Source organism: Aethalodelphis obliquidens, unplaced genomic scaffold (genome assembly GCF_003676395.1).
Source record: "Aethalodelphis obliquidens isolate GAN/ISIS:26980383/991018 unplaced genomic scaffold, ASM367639v1 scaffold56, whole genome shotgun sequence".
Taxonomy (NCBI): Eukaryota; Metazoa; Chordata; class Mammalia; order Artiodactyla; family Delphinidae; genus Aethalodelphis; species Aethalodelphis obliquidens.
Window position 1 is genome coordinate 9,859,723 of NW_020838000.1, and position 18,074 is coordinate 9,877,796.

Genomic DNA, 18,074 nt, shown 5'->3' on the forward strand with positions numbered 1-18,074 from the left:
TCAGGCTGACAAAAGCTGAACCCACTGATCAATCTTAAAAACACTAGAAGTGGGACAGACATTAGGTGCCTCCTTGGGATGCAACAGAAATACATAACACCGGGGTTCCCTGGTGGCGCAGTGGTTGAGAATCTGCCTGCTGATGCATGGGACACGGGTTCGAGCCCTGGTCTGGGAGGATCCCACATGCCGCGGAGCAACTAGGCCCGTGAGCCACAACTACTGAGCCTGCGCGCCTGGAGCCTGTGCTCCGCAACAAGAGAGGCTGCGATAGTGAGAGGGCCGCGCACCGCGATGAAGAGTGGCACCCGCTCGCCGCAACTAGAGAAAGCCCTCGCACAGAAACGAAGACCCAACACAGCAAAAATAAATTAATTAATAAACTCCTACCCTCAACATCTTCTTAAAAGAAAAAAAAATACATAACACCACTTACGATGTAGTCCTGCAAAAGAAAAACAAAATCTTGAATCTAAATGAGCTCTAGATCTCCTTACCAGTTTATGTGACATACAGAGGATACAGGGTGATGTTCAACGACACCTTGAGGATACAGTAGGCTGGGTTTACAATGTGGGAAAGTCTATAGGACCAATGCCCCAGTTTCTTCAATGAAATGTCTATGGATATGTGTGTGGGGTGGGGAGAGGGGACCGTGGATTGAAAGAAGCTCAAAGGACATATCAACCAAATTGCAACACGTGGACTTTGAGGCAGTGGGGGGGAAAAAGAACTCAGGAAGGTTGTTTTGACGATATTAAGGAATCACTGTTACTTGTGCTGAGTGTGATGATGGCATGGTGGTCACACTGAGGTGACATGGCTGTTATACACTGAAGAATTTACAGGTGACATGATATGATTTCTAGGATTTACTTCAAAATACTCCTGAAACATCAAAACACAATGACGTTGAGGGCAGACAAAAATAAACAGCAGAATGTTGGTAATCAGTGAAGCTGGGTGATGGATGTATAATTCTACTGTCTTGTCTACTTTGGTGTATCTTTGAACATTTTCGTAAGACATTTTTTTTTTTTTTTCTTTCAGAGTAGGGGCTACTGACCAGAAACAGGGTCCCAGGGAACATCCTTATCTCGGAGCTCCACGTCCACCTAAAGACACCCTGTGGATGAGGAAGTGCCCTGTGCCTCAGAGAAAGCCCCTTTAATGGCAGACTATTTGGGAAAGGCCAAGGTATTTGATCCATTTTCTGGTGAGCATTAGCGTTCATTCTAACACAAAATTTGAGAAAGTCTCACACATCAGCTTAACCTATCTTCTGAGTAGACTCTAAAAGGGTCTCATGTCCCAAGAAGAAACATCCTTTCACAAACTCATAAGGCCAGAAGGATCCTTAAGAATGCCTTTAAAACAGCCCATCAGCTCTGGGCAGGTCCTCTCACCCATGTAAGAAGTATCTACTAAGTACTTACCATGTGCCAAAATGAGCGCTGAACAGGACAGAGCCCTACCATGTGCAGGTAACAGGCAGGTGGACTAAACCCGCGCCATCCAGCCTCTTACACCCTTCCTGAATAGGATGAGGAAAAGCAAAGTACTAACACACTCACACTCATGCACTGCTCTACCGAGCACTTCATGTTTCATCACCTTTAATCCCCGTAACAGCCCTACAAGGGAGGGGGTATTATTCCCTCCATTTCACATGCAGGGGCACGTTATGTGCCCACGTGTGTGTAATCACAAACTGAGGCAGCACGCAGGTCAGTGACGTGCTCCACGTCATCTACCCAGTACGTGGCAGAGCTGAGATCTGAACCCAAGCAGCCTGGCTCACAGGCTCTCTCCAGTTGACATTCTCAGCCACCACACTATAAATTCCAAGTCACCCTGGCTGGACTTAATTTGAGGACCAAAGAGATTCTCACTGGCCCAGCAAGCAAGGGCAAAAGGACATCCTTGACCAGTGGACCAGATATACTGTTCAGCGCTCAGCACCAGAAAGAACAGAGCTGGAAGGAGCTACAGTCTAGGCAAAGGTCATGACCTGGCCCCTCAGCGATTTACAGATGGCGACAGTGTCTGGCAGGGTGGCGGGCAGAGCTGGGACCTCCAGGACGGGTGGCCCTCGCTCTATGACACAACACCGGGCACACAGGCCCCTGTCCCATGCCACACTGAAGCTACTCCCCGGCACCTCCACTCCCAACACAGAAAGGCCTGGGGCGGACTCCCTCTCGGTAGCTGGGTGTCCCCCCCCACCAGCTGCCCTGGCCAGTGGGCAGAAGGGCCCTGCGGTGCTCTCACGCCCTTGAACCTCAGCATGCTCCGCCCTCAAGGCCAGCCCTAGGCCTGGACACTTTGGGGCCAACGGGTGACTCAGGCTCCTTAGGGAGGTCAGAGCTCCTCATGTTCCCCTCACCTCTGAAATGGCGACGATCATTGCCCTGAACGGACTCTGATGTTCTTGTCGGGTCAAGGGTCCCCCTCTCCTCCTACGGAATTCAAATCTGGGATTGAAACAGTTGACAAATGATCCCTGCTTAAAACAAAATTCAAAACAGGGCAGAGGCTAGAATGGTGATGCTAGCCGTCGCCAGACCCCATAAGTCAGTGATGTGTTTAAGCCCTGGAGTCCCCGTGAGACCTGCAACCCCAGAGAGGAGAAAGGGTCTCCTGCCCTCTCATCAGCTGGAGAACAGAATCCTCTCCACGGACCCCTGCATTCCGGCTCTGGTCTGCCCTTCTTCCCGGACCCCCCTTACCTCATGGGGTTCTCCAGGAAAGTGACCATGGTCCGAGACTGCCTGTCACAGAAAGGAGGGCCTGGCCTGAGCCTGGGGACTTATTTCAGGTATTTTAAACTCTAAACAGAGATAAGAAGTAAAGTCTGCTTTCTAGCAGTTCCACCAGAGCAGCCTTAGGACGATGCTCTCCACTCTGTCCATGCATCCTGGGGACCACCTCCCAACCCCAGGCTTAGCAAGGGATTAAACGGTAGTTGCTTTCTTTTAGTCACTCAACAGGTATGTGAGAAGCTGCTGTGCCAGGAACAACCCTGGCAAAAGAATGAAATAAACGGCAGAGGAACAGGGTTTGGAATTGGCTCTGTACCCCCTAATCAATCCTAAGCACATTTCTATAGCCAGCCAGCTGAGCCACTAAAGGCAGATTCAACAGGGAACACGGCAGTCATCCTTGCTTTTGTCCCAAACAAGAAGCCGCCTCCCACGTGTAGCACTGAGGCAGGTGGCCAAAGACACAGACCCCAGGAAAGGTTTCATCTGAGAAGAAACTAACAATTAGGATACATACTGAGGTTGTTTATTAACATGAAGCAAATATGCTGGATGTTCAATTCCATAAAGCAGTTTTCCTAATAATTTTCTATTTCCAAATCCAACTTCTGAAGAAGCAAGGCTGCAGGCAACAATAAGGTAAACTAAAACATTAAATTTTTATTTATTTATTTTTGGCTGCGTTGGGTCTTTGTTGCTGCGTGCGGGCTTTCTCTAGTTGAAGCAAGCAGGGGCTACTCTTCGTTGCAGTGCGCAGGTTTCTCACTGCAGTGGTTTCCCTTGTTGCAGAGCATGGGCTCTAGGCGCACACGCTTCAGCAGCTGTGGCACGCAGGCTCAGGAGTTGTGGCACGTGGGCTTAGTTGCTCCATGGCATGTGGGATCTTCCCGGACCAGGGCTTGAACCCGTGTCCCCTGCATTGACAGGCGGATTCTTAACCACTGTGCCACCAAGGAAGTCCCTAAGACATTAAATATAAAGCATTTCAAATGAAATTATGTTTAAATTTATTCAACATAAGATATATAGGTTGTTATCAAATAATTTAAAGATAGCCTACATTTCACACACAAAACCATATTTTCATATGACTGAATAAAAGTCTATGTCTTTTTTTCCCTTAAGGGGAAAGAAAATCCCTATTGACCAATTCGAGGTACATCATGAGATAATCAAGCAGTTATTCAAAAAAGAAAGTCAACGTAGTGAAAATCAGTTTAATCAATGAAGTTTTTGCAACAAGTTTATCATTTAAGTCTGCCAGCTGGTTTTTCTTGTTTCTCCAACCAGTCACTGAGTTCACAGCCTTAAAAACTAAGACTGGGTAGAGGTAAATTCATCCACCACGAATCACAGAGTGTACTGTCTGTCCCTGTCCTCGTGGACCTCCATCCCACCCTTCTGCACCTGTGCCTGCCCCCTACCACCACTTCTCAAAGTAGATGTGCTCTTTGGGAACGTGGCTGCTCTCCAGTTCCTTGGAGAAGAAGTCTGTCATGGGAGGTGGGCCACAAATGTAGAACAAGGTCTCTCTTGAAATATGGTATCTTATCTCCTTCTCCGTTATTCTTCCTTCTACCAAAAAACAGAATAAACACCAATTTAAGCCAGACGTGTCTGTACTGAAAAGAGGAAGGACTAACCACAACTCGGCAACAGTGTTTATTTTCAGTAACTAAGCTCAGTGGGTCGCGTCCTGAGTCATCAGCATGCTGGCTCCTGCTGGTGTCCGGGCCGGACCCAAGCAGAGAGCGCGTCTCCAGGTTTCCTGAATCCACGGCAAGCAATGAGGGCAGCTGATCCTAATGCACTCACCAGACAGGGCCAGGGAGCATACTGATCTTTGGGAGAGATTCAAAACTGCCTTCAGCAAAGTAAATAAACTGCTTTGTGAGAACTCCTCCCAGGGAGGGGAAACCACGAGAAATTTAAATTACTATTAATGGCAAATGGAATTGATTCAGTCAAAGCCGGAGTATAATTCTTTGTATGCATACTACGGCGATGACGCAAAGGTCCCCTAAAAAATGCAGAAAATAAATTTTAATATGGGCAGCAGGAGATCTGTATATAATAAGTAAATCCAACTAACCTCTCCGTATTTTTCCATGATGAATCGTCTCTCAATTCCCCAAGTAGTGACATTCCCAGCCAGCAACTCCCAGCAATAAAGCATCTACACTCAACCAACTGGCACATCCACAAAATAACGGTGTGGATACAGTCAAAACATCTTTAGGGGACTCACCCATGATGTACGGCTTGAGGTCTGCACTGATTTGTGTAGTCTGTTTTGTAACATGCAAACTGCATGCAATCTTCTCAGGAAATTCATTTACTAAATCAAGGATATTTTTCTGGAATGTCAAACATATTTGGTCACACTACAATTTAAAAAAATCAAAACAGATGTGCACCCCCAGGGACACTGAACCTCCAATGCCATTCCACACACGTCTGCCCCTCCGCTCTCTACTTAGAGAGGTATTGTTTGCAGCCGAGCAGACCAGAGCATTCAGAGTACAGAGGGCTATTTGGCTTTAATTGAAATCTGAATATGCTAACAAGCATATTACTAACTCTCCGGGAGTTTTTTCTTTTTTCTTTTTCTCAGGCGTGGGCAATTAAGCAGCAGTTTCACTGACCACAGTTGTGTCTTTTAACTGTTTCTGTTCTTTTGTTCATCCTTGCAGCTGCAAAGCAACCCAGAGTGAAACGCTTCTCCTGTCAAATGGACTTAGTTTCCAAAGATGCAACCGCTGGGAGTTTCACATACCCAGCTGGGTCTCATCTACTCCTGTGCCATCTGAGCCCACCCGTAGTCCTCGTGACTCTCTGGGGAACGCCAGCGCCACGCTGACTTTCCTGCTCGTCCACCTCCTGATTCAAGCCCCCAGCCCTGCCCTCTCCTGTCACTGCACTGGGAGCCTCCTCAGCACTAGCTTTTTAAATTGTCCTGGGCCTCATTTGAACATGATTCAGCCCTTCCAGCTTCTGAACTATTGCAGAGAAGACAGAATAGAGACAAGAAAGGTCCGTGGACACTAATACCATGATGCGAGTCTGCTCACAGCAAGCTATGGGACACACACTCCTCCCTTACCTTGAACAGGAGCTCACTGGTGTTTTTTGCGCTGTAGAACAGTCTGATTGTTCCAATCTCATACCCACGTCCCTTGTTCGCCCGTTCTCTGTGGAGGTCTGCTGCATGCCGCAGGATGGAAAGCAGAGGGTTAATTCCAACTCCTCCCGCAATCAACACAAGGTTTCTAGAGGCATCTGCAGGCTGAGGGTCAAAGAAGAACTCTCCACCCACTCTCACGGCCACTTCCGAGTCCAGTGTACACTGAGGGGGAAGAGAAACGAGCCTTTAATGCTGTGTAGCAAAGGTCTTAAACCATGTTCTTCCTTCGGAAAGCAGAGGGCATCCACCTCCTATATTCTGGTCAGTTTTTAGGGCCATTTTTACAGCTTGCTCTCAGTTCTCGCAGGGCCGTGAACTGATCCCACCTGTGCCTCATACAGGCCATGTGCTCCTCCACCTTCATGATGCAGGCTGCACAGCCACTCTGGTGTTGAGAAACGGAGGCTCGCTTCAGGAATCCTGCCATTTGTTAACTTCTCAGGTGCTGAACTAACTGGGTTGTGCAGAGAGGCACTGGGCCCAGGGGACAGCCCTGACGTATGAGTGTCCTTTTCTGAGCTGTGTGCCTGTGCTCTGATTAAAGCCTTGGAGCTGAGAGGCGGGATGGGGCTACCCTGGGCTCATCAGGGCTGAGGAGTGTGGGTCCCCAGGCTTCCTCCTGGCCGCCAGCAGGGAACAGCCAGGCTGCTCCACAGGCTGAGGCCAGCACTGCGGTCCTGCTCAGTGCTGTCAGCTTCTCCCTGGAGCAGAACAGGCAGCCAGAGGTTCCAGCCTAGGGGTTGAGTACCAATCACACCCACCCAGGTAAAGCAGCTACAACTGGGTGAGGTCACTTACACCAGAGATACCATCAGAGCTGAATGCACTGGTTCTCCATGGGGGCGGTACTACCCCTGAGGGAGGTGTTTTGGAAATCTGTGGTGACACTTTTTTCAGGTCATGATGACTTGGGGAATCCAACTGGCATTCAGAGGGCAGGGCCAGAGACACCAGATGTCCTGTGAAGTCAGTGGTGCCCAGAGCTGGCTCCTACTAAGCGGATGGTTAAATCTGCAGGAATTGTGTGGGCCAGTTTCTACTGGTAGTTTGATGCCAGCAACTGTGGGAGTACTTACAGCACAGAAATCAGCCAATGAGGCAAACGAGGGCTTTTAAGTCAGAGAGCTGGTGTGGCGGCACACCAGTCTCTGTGACGCACAGGGCTGCCCTGCACAGACTTCTAAAAGATCCATGGGACGTACATGCAGGTGAAAACTGGTTTGGAACGATCTGAGACTAGACCCTAAATCATTTTACAAAAAAACTCGACCACAGGGCAGACAGCAAAGCAAGAAGAACCACAATCCTGCAGCCTGTGGAACAAAAACCACATTGACAGAAAGACATGATGAAAAGGCAGAGGGCTATGTACCAGATGAAGGAACAAGATAAAACCCCAGAAAAACAACTAAATGAAGTGGAGATAGGCAACATTCCAGAAAGAGAATTCAGAATAATGATAGTAAAGATGATTCAGGACCTTGGAAAAAGAATGGAGGCAAAGATAGAGAAGATGCAAGAAATGTTTAACAAAGACCTAGAAGAATTAAAGAACAAATGAAAAGAGGTGAACAATACAATAACTGAAATGAAAACTACACTAGAAGGAATCAATAGCAGAATAACTGAGGCAGAAGAATGGATAAGTAACCTGGAAGACACAATGGTGGAACTCACTGCTGTGGAACAGAATAAAGATAAAAGAATGAAAAGAAATGAAGACAGCCTAAGAGACCTCTGGGACAACGTTAAACACAACAACATTTGCATTACAGGGGTCTCAGAAGGAGAAGACAGAGAGAAAGGACCCGAGAAAATATTTGAAGAGATGATAGTCGAAAACTTCCCTAACATGGGAAAGGAAATAGCCACCCAAGTCCAGGAAGTGCAGAGAGTCCCATACAGGATAAACCCAAGGAGAAACATGCCAAGACACACAGTAATCAAATTGGCAAAAATTAAAGACAAAGAAAAATCAGTGAAAGCAGCAAGGGAAAAATGACAAATATCAGACAAGGGAACTCCCATAAGGTTAACAGCTGATCTCTCAGCAGAAACTCTACAAGCCAGAAGGTAGTGGCATGACATATATAAAGTGATGAAAGGGAAGAACCTACAACCAAGATTACTCTACCCGGCAAGGATCTCATTCAGATTCAATGGAGAAACCAAAAGCTTTACAGAGAAGCAAAAGCTAAGAGAATTCAGCACCACTAAACCAGCTCTACAACAAATGCTAAAGGAACTTCTCTAAGGGGGAAGCACAAGAGAAGAAAAGGACCCACAAAAACAAACCCAAAACAATTAAGAAAATGGTCATAGGAACATAACGCATCGATAATTACCTTAAACGTGAATGGATTAAATGCTCCAACCAAAAGACACAGGCTCGCTGAATGGATACAAAAACAAGACGCATATATATATGCTGTCTACAAGAGACCCACTTCAGACCTAGGGACACATACAGACTGAAAGCGAGGGTATGGAAAAAGATATTCCATGCAAATGGAAATCAAAAGAAAACTGGAGTAGCAATACTCCTATCAGGTAAAATAGACTTTAAAATAAAGAACGTTACAAGAGACAAGGAAGGACACTACATAATGATCAAGGGATCAATCCAAGAAGAAATATAACAATTATAAATATATATGCACCCAACACAGGAGCACCTCAACACATAAGGCAACTGCTAACAGCTATAAAAGAGGAAATCGACAGTAACACAATAATACTTTAACACCTCACTTACACCAACGGACAGATCATCCAAACAGAAAATTAATAAGGAAACACAAGCTTTAAATGACACAAAAGACCAGATAGATTTGATATTTATAGGACATTCGATGCAAAAACAGCAGATTACACTTTCTTCTCAAGTGCGCACGGAACATTCTCCAGTACAGGTCACATCTTGGGTCACAAATCAAGTCTTAGTAAATTTAAGAATACTGAAATCATATCAAGCATCTTTTCTGACCACAATGCTATGAGATTAGAAATTACAGGGAAAAAAAATGGTAAAAACCACAAGCATATGCAGGCTAAACAATGTTACTAAATAACCAAGAGATCACTGAAGAAATCAAAGAGGAAATCAAAAAAATACCTAGAGACAAATGACGATGAAAACAGAATGATCCAAAACCTATGGGATGCAGCAAAAGCATTTCTAAGAGGTTAAGTTTATAGCAATACCAGCCTACCTCAAGAAACAAGAAAAATCTCAAATAAACAATCTAACCTTACACTTAAAAGAACTAGAGAAAGAAGAACAAACAAAACCCAAAGTTAGTAAAAGGAAAGAAATCATGAAGATCAGAGCAGAAATAAATGAAATAGAAACAAAGAAAACAACAGCAAAGGTCAATAAAACTAAAAGCTGGTTCTTTGAGAAGATAAACAAAATTGATAAACCATTAGCCAGACTCATCAAGAAAAAGAGAGAGAGGACTCAAATCAATAAAATTAGAAATGAAAAAGGAGAAGTTAGAACAGACACTTCAAAAATACAAAGCATCCTAAGAGACTACTACAAGCAACTCTATGCCAATAAAATTTTAGGACAACTTGGAAGAAATGGACAAATTCTTAGAAAGGTATAAGCTTCCAAGACTGAACCAGGAAGAAATAGAAACTATAAGCAGACCAATCACAAGTAATGAAATTGAAACTGTGATTAAAAATCTTTCAACAAACAAAAATCCAGGACCAGATGGCTTCACAGGTGAATTCTACCAAACATTTAGAGAAGAGCTAACACTCATCCTTCTCAAACTCTTCCAAAACACAGCAGAGGAAGGAACACTCCCAAACTCATTCTATAAGACCACCATCACTCTGTTACCAAAACCAAAGATACGGGCTTCCCTGGTGGCGCAGTGATTGAGAGTACGCCTGCTGATGCAGGGGACACGGGTTCGTGCCCCGGTCCAGGAGGATCCCACATGCCGCAGAGCGGCTGGGCCCGTGAGCCATGGCCGCTAAGCCTGCACATCCGGAGCCTGTGCCCTGCAACGGGAGAGGCCACAACAGTGAGAGGCCCGCGTACCGCAAAAAAACAAAACAAAACCAAAGACACTACAAAAACAGAAAATTACACACCTATATCACTGATGAATATAGATGCAAAAATCCTCAACAAAATACTAGCAAACAGAATCCAACAACATCAAAAGGATCATACACCATGATCAAGTGGGATTTATCCTAGGGATGCAACGATTCTTCAGTATATGCAAATCAATCAATGTGATACACCATATTAACAAATTGAAGAATAAAAACCATATGATCATCTCAATAGATGCAGAAAAAGCTTTTGACAAAATTCAACACCCATTTATGATAAAAACTCTCCAGAAAGTAGGCATAGAGGGAACCTTCCTCAACATAATAAAGGCCATATACAACAAGCCCACAGCAAACATCATTCTCAATGGTGAAAAACTGAAAGCATTTCTTCTAAGATCAGGAACAAGACAAAGATATCCACTCTCACCGCTATTATTCAACATAGTTGCAGGATACAAAATTAATGCACAGAAATCTCTGGCATTCCTATACATAAATGATGAAACATCTGGAAGAGAAATTAAGGAAACACTCCCATTTACCACTGCAACACAAAGAATAAAATACCTAGGAATAAACCTACCTAGGGAGACAAAAGACCTGTATGCAGAAAACTACAAGACACTGATGAAAGAAATTAAAGATGACACCAACAGATGGAGAGATATACCATGTTCTTGGATTGGAAGAATCAATATTGTGAAAATGACTATACTTCCCAAGCAACCTACAGATTCAATGCAATCCCTATCAAATTACCAATGGCATTTTTTTTACAAAACTAGAAAAAATCTTAACATTTGTATGGAGACACAAAAGACCCCGAATAGCCAAAGAAGTCTTGAGGGAAAAAAACGGAGCAGGAGGAATCAGACTCCCTGACTTCAGACTATACTACAAAGCTACAGTAATCAAGACAATATGGTACTGGCACAAAAATAGAAACATAGATCAATGGGACAAGATAGAAAGCCCAGAGATATACCCATGCACCTATGGTCAACTAATCTATGACAAAGGAGACAAGGATATACAAGAGAAAAAACACTCTCTTCAATAAGTGGTGCTGGGAAAACTGGACAGCTCCATGTAGAAGAATGAAATTAGAACACTCCCTAACACCATACACAAAAATAAACTCAAAATGGATTAGTGACCTAAATGTAAGACCATACACTATAAAACTCTTAGAGGAAAACACAGGAAGAACATTCTATGACATAAATCATAGCAAGATCTTTTTTGATCCACCTCCTAGAGTAATCGAAATAAAAACAAAAATAAACAAATGGGACCTAATGAAACTTAAAGCTTTTGCAAAGCAAAGGAAACTACAAACAAGACTAAAAGACAACCCTCAGAATGGGAGAAAATATTTGCAATCAAATCAACGGACACAGGATTAATCTCCAAAATATATAAACAGCTCATGCAGCTCAATATTAAAAAAACAAACGATAAAATCAAAAAATGGGCAGAAGACCTAAATAGACATTTCTCCAAAGAAGACATACAGATGGCCAAGAAGCACATGAAAAGCTGCTCAACATCACTAATTATTAGAGAAATGCAAATCAAAACTACAATGAGGTATCACCTCACACCAGTTAGAATGGGCATCATGAGAAAATCTACAAACAACAAATGCTGGAGAGGGTGTGTAGAAAAGGGAACTCTCTTGCACTGTTGATGGGAATGTAAATTGATACAGCCACTATGGAGAACAGTATAGAGGTTCCTTAAAAAACTAAAAATAGAATTACCATATGACCCAGCAATCCCACTACTGGGCATATACCCAGAGAAAACCATAATTCAAAAAGACACATGTACCCCAATGTTCACTGCAGCACTATTTACAATAGCCAGGACATGGAAGCAACCTAAATGTCCATCGACAGACAAACGGATAAAGAAGATGTGGTACATATATACGATGGAATATTACTCAGCCATAAAAAGGAACAAAACTCGGTCATTTGTAGAGACATGGTAAGATCTAGAGACTGTCATACAGAGTGAAGTAAGTCAGAAAGAGAAAAACAAATATAGCATATTAACGCATATATGTGGAACCTAGAAAGATGGTACAGATGAACCAGTTTGCAGGGCAGAAATTGAAACACACATGTAGAGAACAAACGTATGGACACCAAGGGGGGAAAGCAGCGGGGCTGGGGGGTGGTGGTGTGATGAATTGGGGATTGGGATTGACATGTATACACTGACGTGTACAAAATGGATAACTAATAAGAACCTGCTGTATAAAAAACAAAAACAGAGGGCTTCCCTGGTGGCACAGTGGTTGAGAGTCCGCCTGCCGATGCAGGGAACACAGGTTCATGCCCCGGTCCGGGAAGATCCCACATGCCACGGAGCGGCTGGGCCCGTGAGCCATGGCCACTGAGCCTGCGCATCCGGAGCCTGTGCTCCGCAATGGGAGAGGCCACAACAGTGAGAGGCCCACATACTGCCAAAAAAAACCCCCAAAAAAACCCAGAAACAAAAACAAGTCAAAGTATTGTTTGCCTGGATCTAACATAGTCTGAATTTTCCAGAATGTCACTGCCATGTAGATTGTATGTTGTTATGTCCAGAAATTTACCAAACATGTTCACTATTCTGGAGAACCACATCCCAGTGTACAGCACGTATGTGTGGTCATTCTGTTGCCAGGAAACACCTGCACCACCTGCATCTGTATACGTGTATTCACGGTAATCCTACACTGAGGAACAGCAACCTGCCTACCTCATTCTACCTTCTAGTTTAGACATGTCCCCCCATTTATACACTGAAATACAGTCTTTGATTATGGATCACTTTCCTTTATTTCTCCTTTGTATTGTATTTAGAGAATTGTGTTATATTTTAAATGTATTTATTTAATGTATGTACCTATGTATATATTAACTTTGAATTTCATTTCAGAAATGAAAGGGGGCATTGGATCCAGCAGTGTTGAGAACCCTTAATTTGGATAAAAACACACTGATCTAGGAGTCAGAAAGCTAACTTTTAATCACAGCCCCTATGAAATCCAGCAAGTCCCTTCGCTCCTCTCAGCCTCTGCTGCCGCACCTGGAAAATGGGTTCCAGCCCCTGTCCTGCTCACCCCCCAGGGCCATGGTGGGCATTGCATGACACTGTGGGGGAACCCCTGCTGGCAGCAAGCACTACATGGAGGGTATTTTGGTCATGTGGCTGTCACAGAAGAAAAAACATAGGGGGTGCCTGCTTCCTTCTTCCCTGTCACCAAAAAACAGAACTTAGGAATAAAGAAATCATTTATACTAGGAGCATTCTTGACACAAGTCAACTGAGTAGACTCCCTCAGTTCAGGCACTTTCTGAAGACCAACCCTGAGCGCTCACCTGGTGCCTTGCCTGATAGGTGCACAGTAAGTAATTTTTGATATGAATTTAATTTGGGGCTCTACAACTTAAAGAACTAAACTTAGAGAAAATCTAAGAAAAAACGAAAATTATGTGAATTCACAGAACAGGTCCTTTTTGGTCAAGAACTGTTAAATGAATGGAAATCCTTTCTCTGAGGGGGAAAAAAAAACCCATCTGAACTATTTTAAAGATGCAGGAGATTTTTACATGAAGGATGGTACATGGGTTTTCATTTTTGACAGAAGAAATTAGCAGCAAGGGTGCATTCTTTTAGGAATAACTAAAATCTAGGAATTGCGACACTGTCTTCCAAAGTGCTTTAAAATGCTCTTCCCTTTCAAGTCTTGAAAACAGAAATCTGTGGAGGCTCTGTCTAATGATGACAGCAGAGTTAATCTCTCTCCCCTCCTCTCCTTCTTGCCTGTACATTTCTCTTTATCTCTAAGAATCTAAGAGTAAAAGAGACTAAGAAACAAGACAGAAATAATTCCCTCCAATGGTCACCTTCAGAGTGCTTAGTAATGACACCAAACAAAACCTTTAGGTTACTGTTTTTAGAAACCAGAGCATTTTCAACCCTTAAGTTGTCAAGAAAATATGTCCCAGAGAGAGATAATAATCAAGAAGCCTGTCGTCTCCTTAGTGACAAAATAATCTTCAGTAGATCTGTCTCCTAATTTGCTAGCATCTGGAAAGAATCAAAAGCCATCTTTGTCTTTTGTTGATCAATAAAAACTGCCAGGGTAGCATGAACACGAGACTCAAAGTGCTGTAGAGTATAAAATGGAAGCGAGTAAAGGGACATTACCTTCAATTACATGGCAATGTATCTAATTTGGATATAGATTTTCTACTTTTGAAATAAACAACTTTTCCACTGCAACTGGCGCCCAGCACACAATAGCTGTCTACAACCCTTTACCCTACCAGGAGCTTGAGCCAAAGCAGAGAAAATAAAGGAAGACATTTATGGCACTTTATTCCATGTCCCAACACAGCAGCCTGCTGCCACCGAGACACTCACGTGCCTCTATTGTCCACTCTAATAGCTTAATAAGACGAATCCTCAGGAGGAAAACAGACACCTGAGAATGGTTCCAAGAAAAATCTAACTTCATAAAGGCTGTTTGCAACTCCCACTGGGCAGAGTGGAGCAGGCAATACAATTAGGATGTGCACTCAAGCAATGCCACTTAGAGATTTTCTACAGCCTCTTGGAATAAGTTCCTTCACTGAAATGCCAATGAGCCATGAAACCAAGCAGGGAGCTATGGACCAGGAACAGGTCCAGGTCACGTAGGCGGCCAACAACTGGAGGGGGCACGTGGCACTAGGAGCCCAGATGGCTAAGCTCCTTTTAGCACTGAGCTCGGGGCACATGGACACCTTGCTGGTCCCACCCTCAGGGCATACTTTAACAACTCAGGATGCAACCTGGAGATAGTGATGGAGGAAAATCCAAAGAGAATATAAAAAGGAATGAGATAGCCGAGGCCACACCAAAGGAAGGACTCAGAAGGTCGCAGGGTAGAAATGTGACAGGATACATTTACAATGGAAATGCTAAGGCAAGCAGCTAGAAATGTGTGTAAACAGATACAACCTGCCATGTAAACCATAGGAAGAATATTTTTTTATGCTGCTGTAGATTTAGAAATCTTTTATTTTTTACATTATCTTTACGGTAACAGTTTTTTGTTGTTGTACACTTCTATGAATTTTAACACAAACATAGAGAAGTGTAGCACCAAAATTGATACTGAACAGTTCCATCACCCCCCCAAAACTCCCCTATGCTATCCCTTTCTGCTCACACCCTTCCCCACCCTATCCCTTGTCAACCACGTTTCCATCACTGTATTTCTGCCTTCCAGATTGTGGCATAAATGAGATGTATGGGACCTTTGAGACTGGCTTTTTTCACTCAACATAACACCCCTGAGATTCACCTGAGTTGTGTTGTGCATCAACAGTTGATCTGTTTTTACTGCTTAATTAACAAATACAGGTGGACCTGGGAGATACTGCAGGTTGGATTCCAGAACACAGCAATAAAGCGAATACTACAATTAAGTGAGTCACAGCCATTGTTTGGTTGCTGTGCATATAATAGTTACATTTATAATGCATATAAAAGTTATGTTTACATTATACTTTAGTCTATTAAGTGTACAGTAGCATTATGTCTAAAAAAACCATGTACATACCTTAATTAAAAAATACTTTATACTACAAAGCTACAGTAATCAAAACAGTATGGTACTGGCACAAGACAGATCAATGGAACAGGACAGAAAGCCCAGAAATAAACCCACACACTTATGGTCAATTAATCTATGACAAAGGAGGCAAGAATAGACAATGGAGAAAAGACAGTCTCTTCACTAAGTGGTACGGGGAAAACTGGACAGCTACATGTAAAAGAATAAAATTAGAACATTCTCTAACATCATATAGAAAAACAAACTCAAAGTGGATTAAAGACCTAAATGTTAAGACCAGATACTATTAAACTCCTAGAGAAAAACATAGGCAGGACACTCTTTGACATAAATTTCAGCAATATTTTTTTTGGCTCCATCTCCTAGAGTAATGGAAATAAAAACAAAAATAAACAAATGGGACCTAATTAAACTTAAAAGCTTTTGCACAACAAAGGAAACCATAAACAAAACGAAAAGACAACCTATGGACTGGGAGAAAATATTTGCAAACAATGCTACCAACAAGGGATTAACGCCCAAAATATACAAACAGCTCATACAGCTTAATATCAAAAAAAAACCCAATTAAAAAACGGGTAGAAGACCTAAACAGACATTTCTCCAAAGAAGACATACAGATGGCCAAAAGGCATATGAAATGATGCTCAATGTCGTTAATTATTAGAGCAATGCAAATCAAAACGACTATGAGGTACCACCTCACTCCAGTCAGAATGGCCATCATCAAAAAATCTACAAATAAATGGTGGACAGGGTGTGGGGAAAGGCAACCTTCCAAACTGTTGGTAGAAAGGTAAATTGGTGCAGCCGCTATAAAGAACAATATGGAGGTTCCTTAAAAAACTAAAAACAGACTTAGCATATGACCCATCAATCCCACTCCTGGGCATATATCTAGAGAAAACTCTAATTTGAAAAGATACATGCACCGCAAAGTTCATAGCAGACCTATTCACAATAGCCAAGACATGGAAACAACCTTATGTCCATCAACAGATGAATGGATAAAGAAGATGTGGTATATATATATATGATGGAATAATACTCAGCCATAAAAAAGAATGAAATAATGCCATTTGAAGCTACATAGATACACTTAGAGATTATCATACTAAGTGAAGTAAATGAGACAAAGACAAATATGATATATCACTTGTATGGGGAATCTAAAAAAATAATACAAAAAAACTTATTCACAAAATAGAAATAGACTCACAGGCATAGAAAACAAAATTACGGCCACCAAAGGGGAAAGCTGGGGAAGGGATAAATTAAGAGTTTGGGATTAACATACATATACTACTGCTATATATAAGACAGATAAACAACAAGGACCTACTATATACTACAGGAAACTATATTCAATATCTTGTAATAACCTATAATGGGAAAGAATCTGAAAAAGAATATATATATGTATGTATATGTGTGTGTATATATATATATATATATATATATATATACACACATACACACACATACATATATATGTATACAGTCACTTTGCTGTACATCTGAAACTAACATAACATTGTAAATTAACTATACTTTTTTTTTTTTTTTTTTTGCGGTATGTGGGCCTCTCACTGTTGTGGCCTCTCCCGTTGCAGAGCACAGGCTCCGGACGCGCAGGTTCAGTGGCCATGGCTCACGGGCCCAGCCGCTCCGTGACATGTGGGATCTTCCCAGACTGGGGCATGAACCTGTGTCCCCTGCATCGGCAGGTGGACTCTCAACCACTGCGCCACCAGGGAAGCCCAACTATAATTTAAAAAATTTCTTCATATAAAGAAAACCTTTATTGTTAAAAAAAATGCTAACTATCATCTGACAAGGCAGGGTTGCCACAAACATTCAATTAGTAAAAGAACACAATTATTTGCAAAGTGCAGTAAAGTAAGGCGCAGTAAAACAAGGTCTGCCTGTATACTGTATGAATGTATTGATATCACAGTTTATCCATTCACCTGCTGAGGGATGTTTTGGTTGTTTCTAGTTTTTGACAATTATGAATAGAACCACTATAAACATTCATGTACAGGTTTTTATATGGACAATTCCTTTGTTTCTCTAGGATGAATACCCAGGAGTAGTACTGCTGGGTATTATGGTAAGTGTATATTTAGTTTCATATGGAATTGCCAAAATATTTTCCAGGATGGCTGTAGTATCTTGCTTTCCTTCTAACAATATAAGCAATATAAGAGTTCCAGTTTCTCCACATCATTGGCAGCACTTGGTATTGTCGATCTTTTAAATTTTAGTCATTCTAATAGGTCTGTAGAGGTATCCCACTATATATGGTTTTAATCTGCATTTCCCTAATGGTTAATGATGCTGACCATTGTTTCATTGCTTATTTGCCATCCTTATGTCCTTTTTAGGGAAGCATCTGTTCAATCCTTTGCTCATTTAAAAATTATGT

The 18,074-nt window shown here is 42.5% G+C and overlaps 1 protein-coding gene across 2 annotated transcripts in view; it reads right to left on the bottom strand.

Annotated features, from left to right (window-relative positions):
• Positions 1-3,752: 3,752 nt before the first annotated feature.
• Positions 3,753-18,074, bottom strand: part of OXNAD1 (oxidoreductase NAD binding domain containing 1) — a 55,456-nt gene continuing 41,134 nt past the window's right edge. For both annotated transcript variants that reach the window (XM_027086563.1, XM_027086564.1), the window contains 3 exons: positions 5,866-6,108; positions 5,011-5,119; positions 3,753-4,337 (listed from right to left, as the gene is read on the bottom strand). In XM_027086563.1, coding sequence (XP_026942364.1) covers positions 4,183-4,337; positions 5,011-5,119; positions 5,866-6,108 — 507 coding nt within the window. In that variant the 3' untranslated portion in view covers positions 3,753-4,182. The remainder of the gene's footprint in view (positions 4,338-5,010; positions 5,120-5,865; positions 6,109-18,074) is intronic.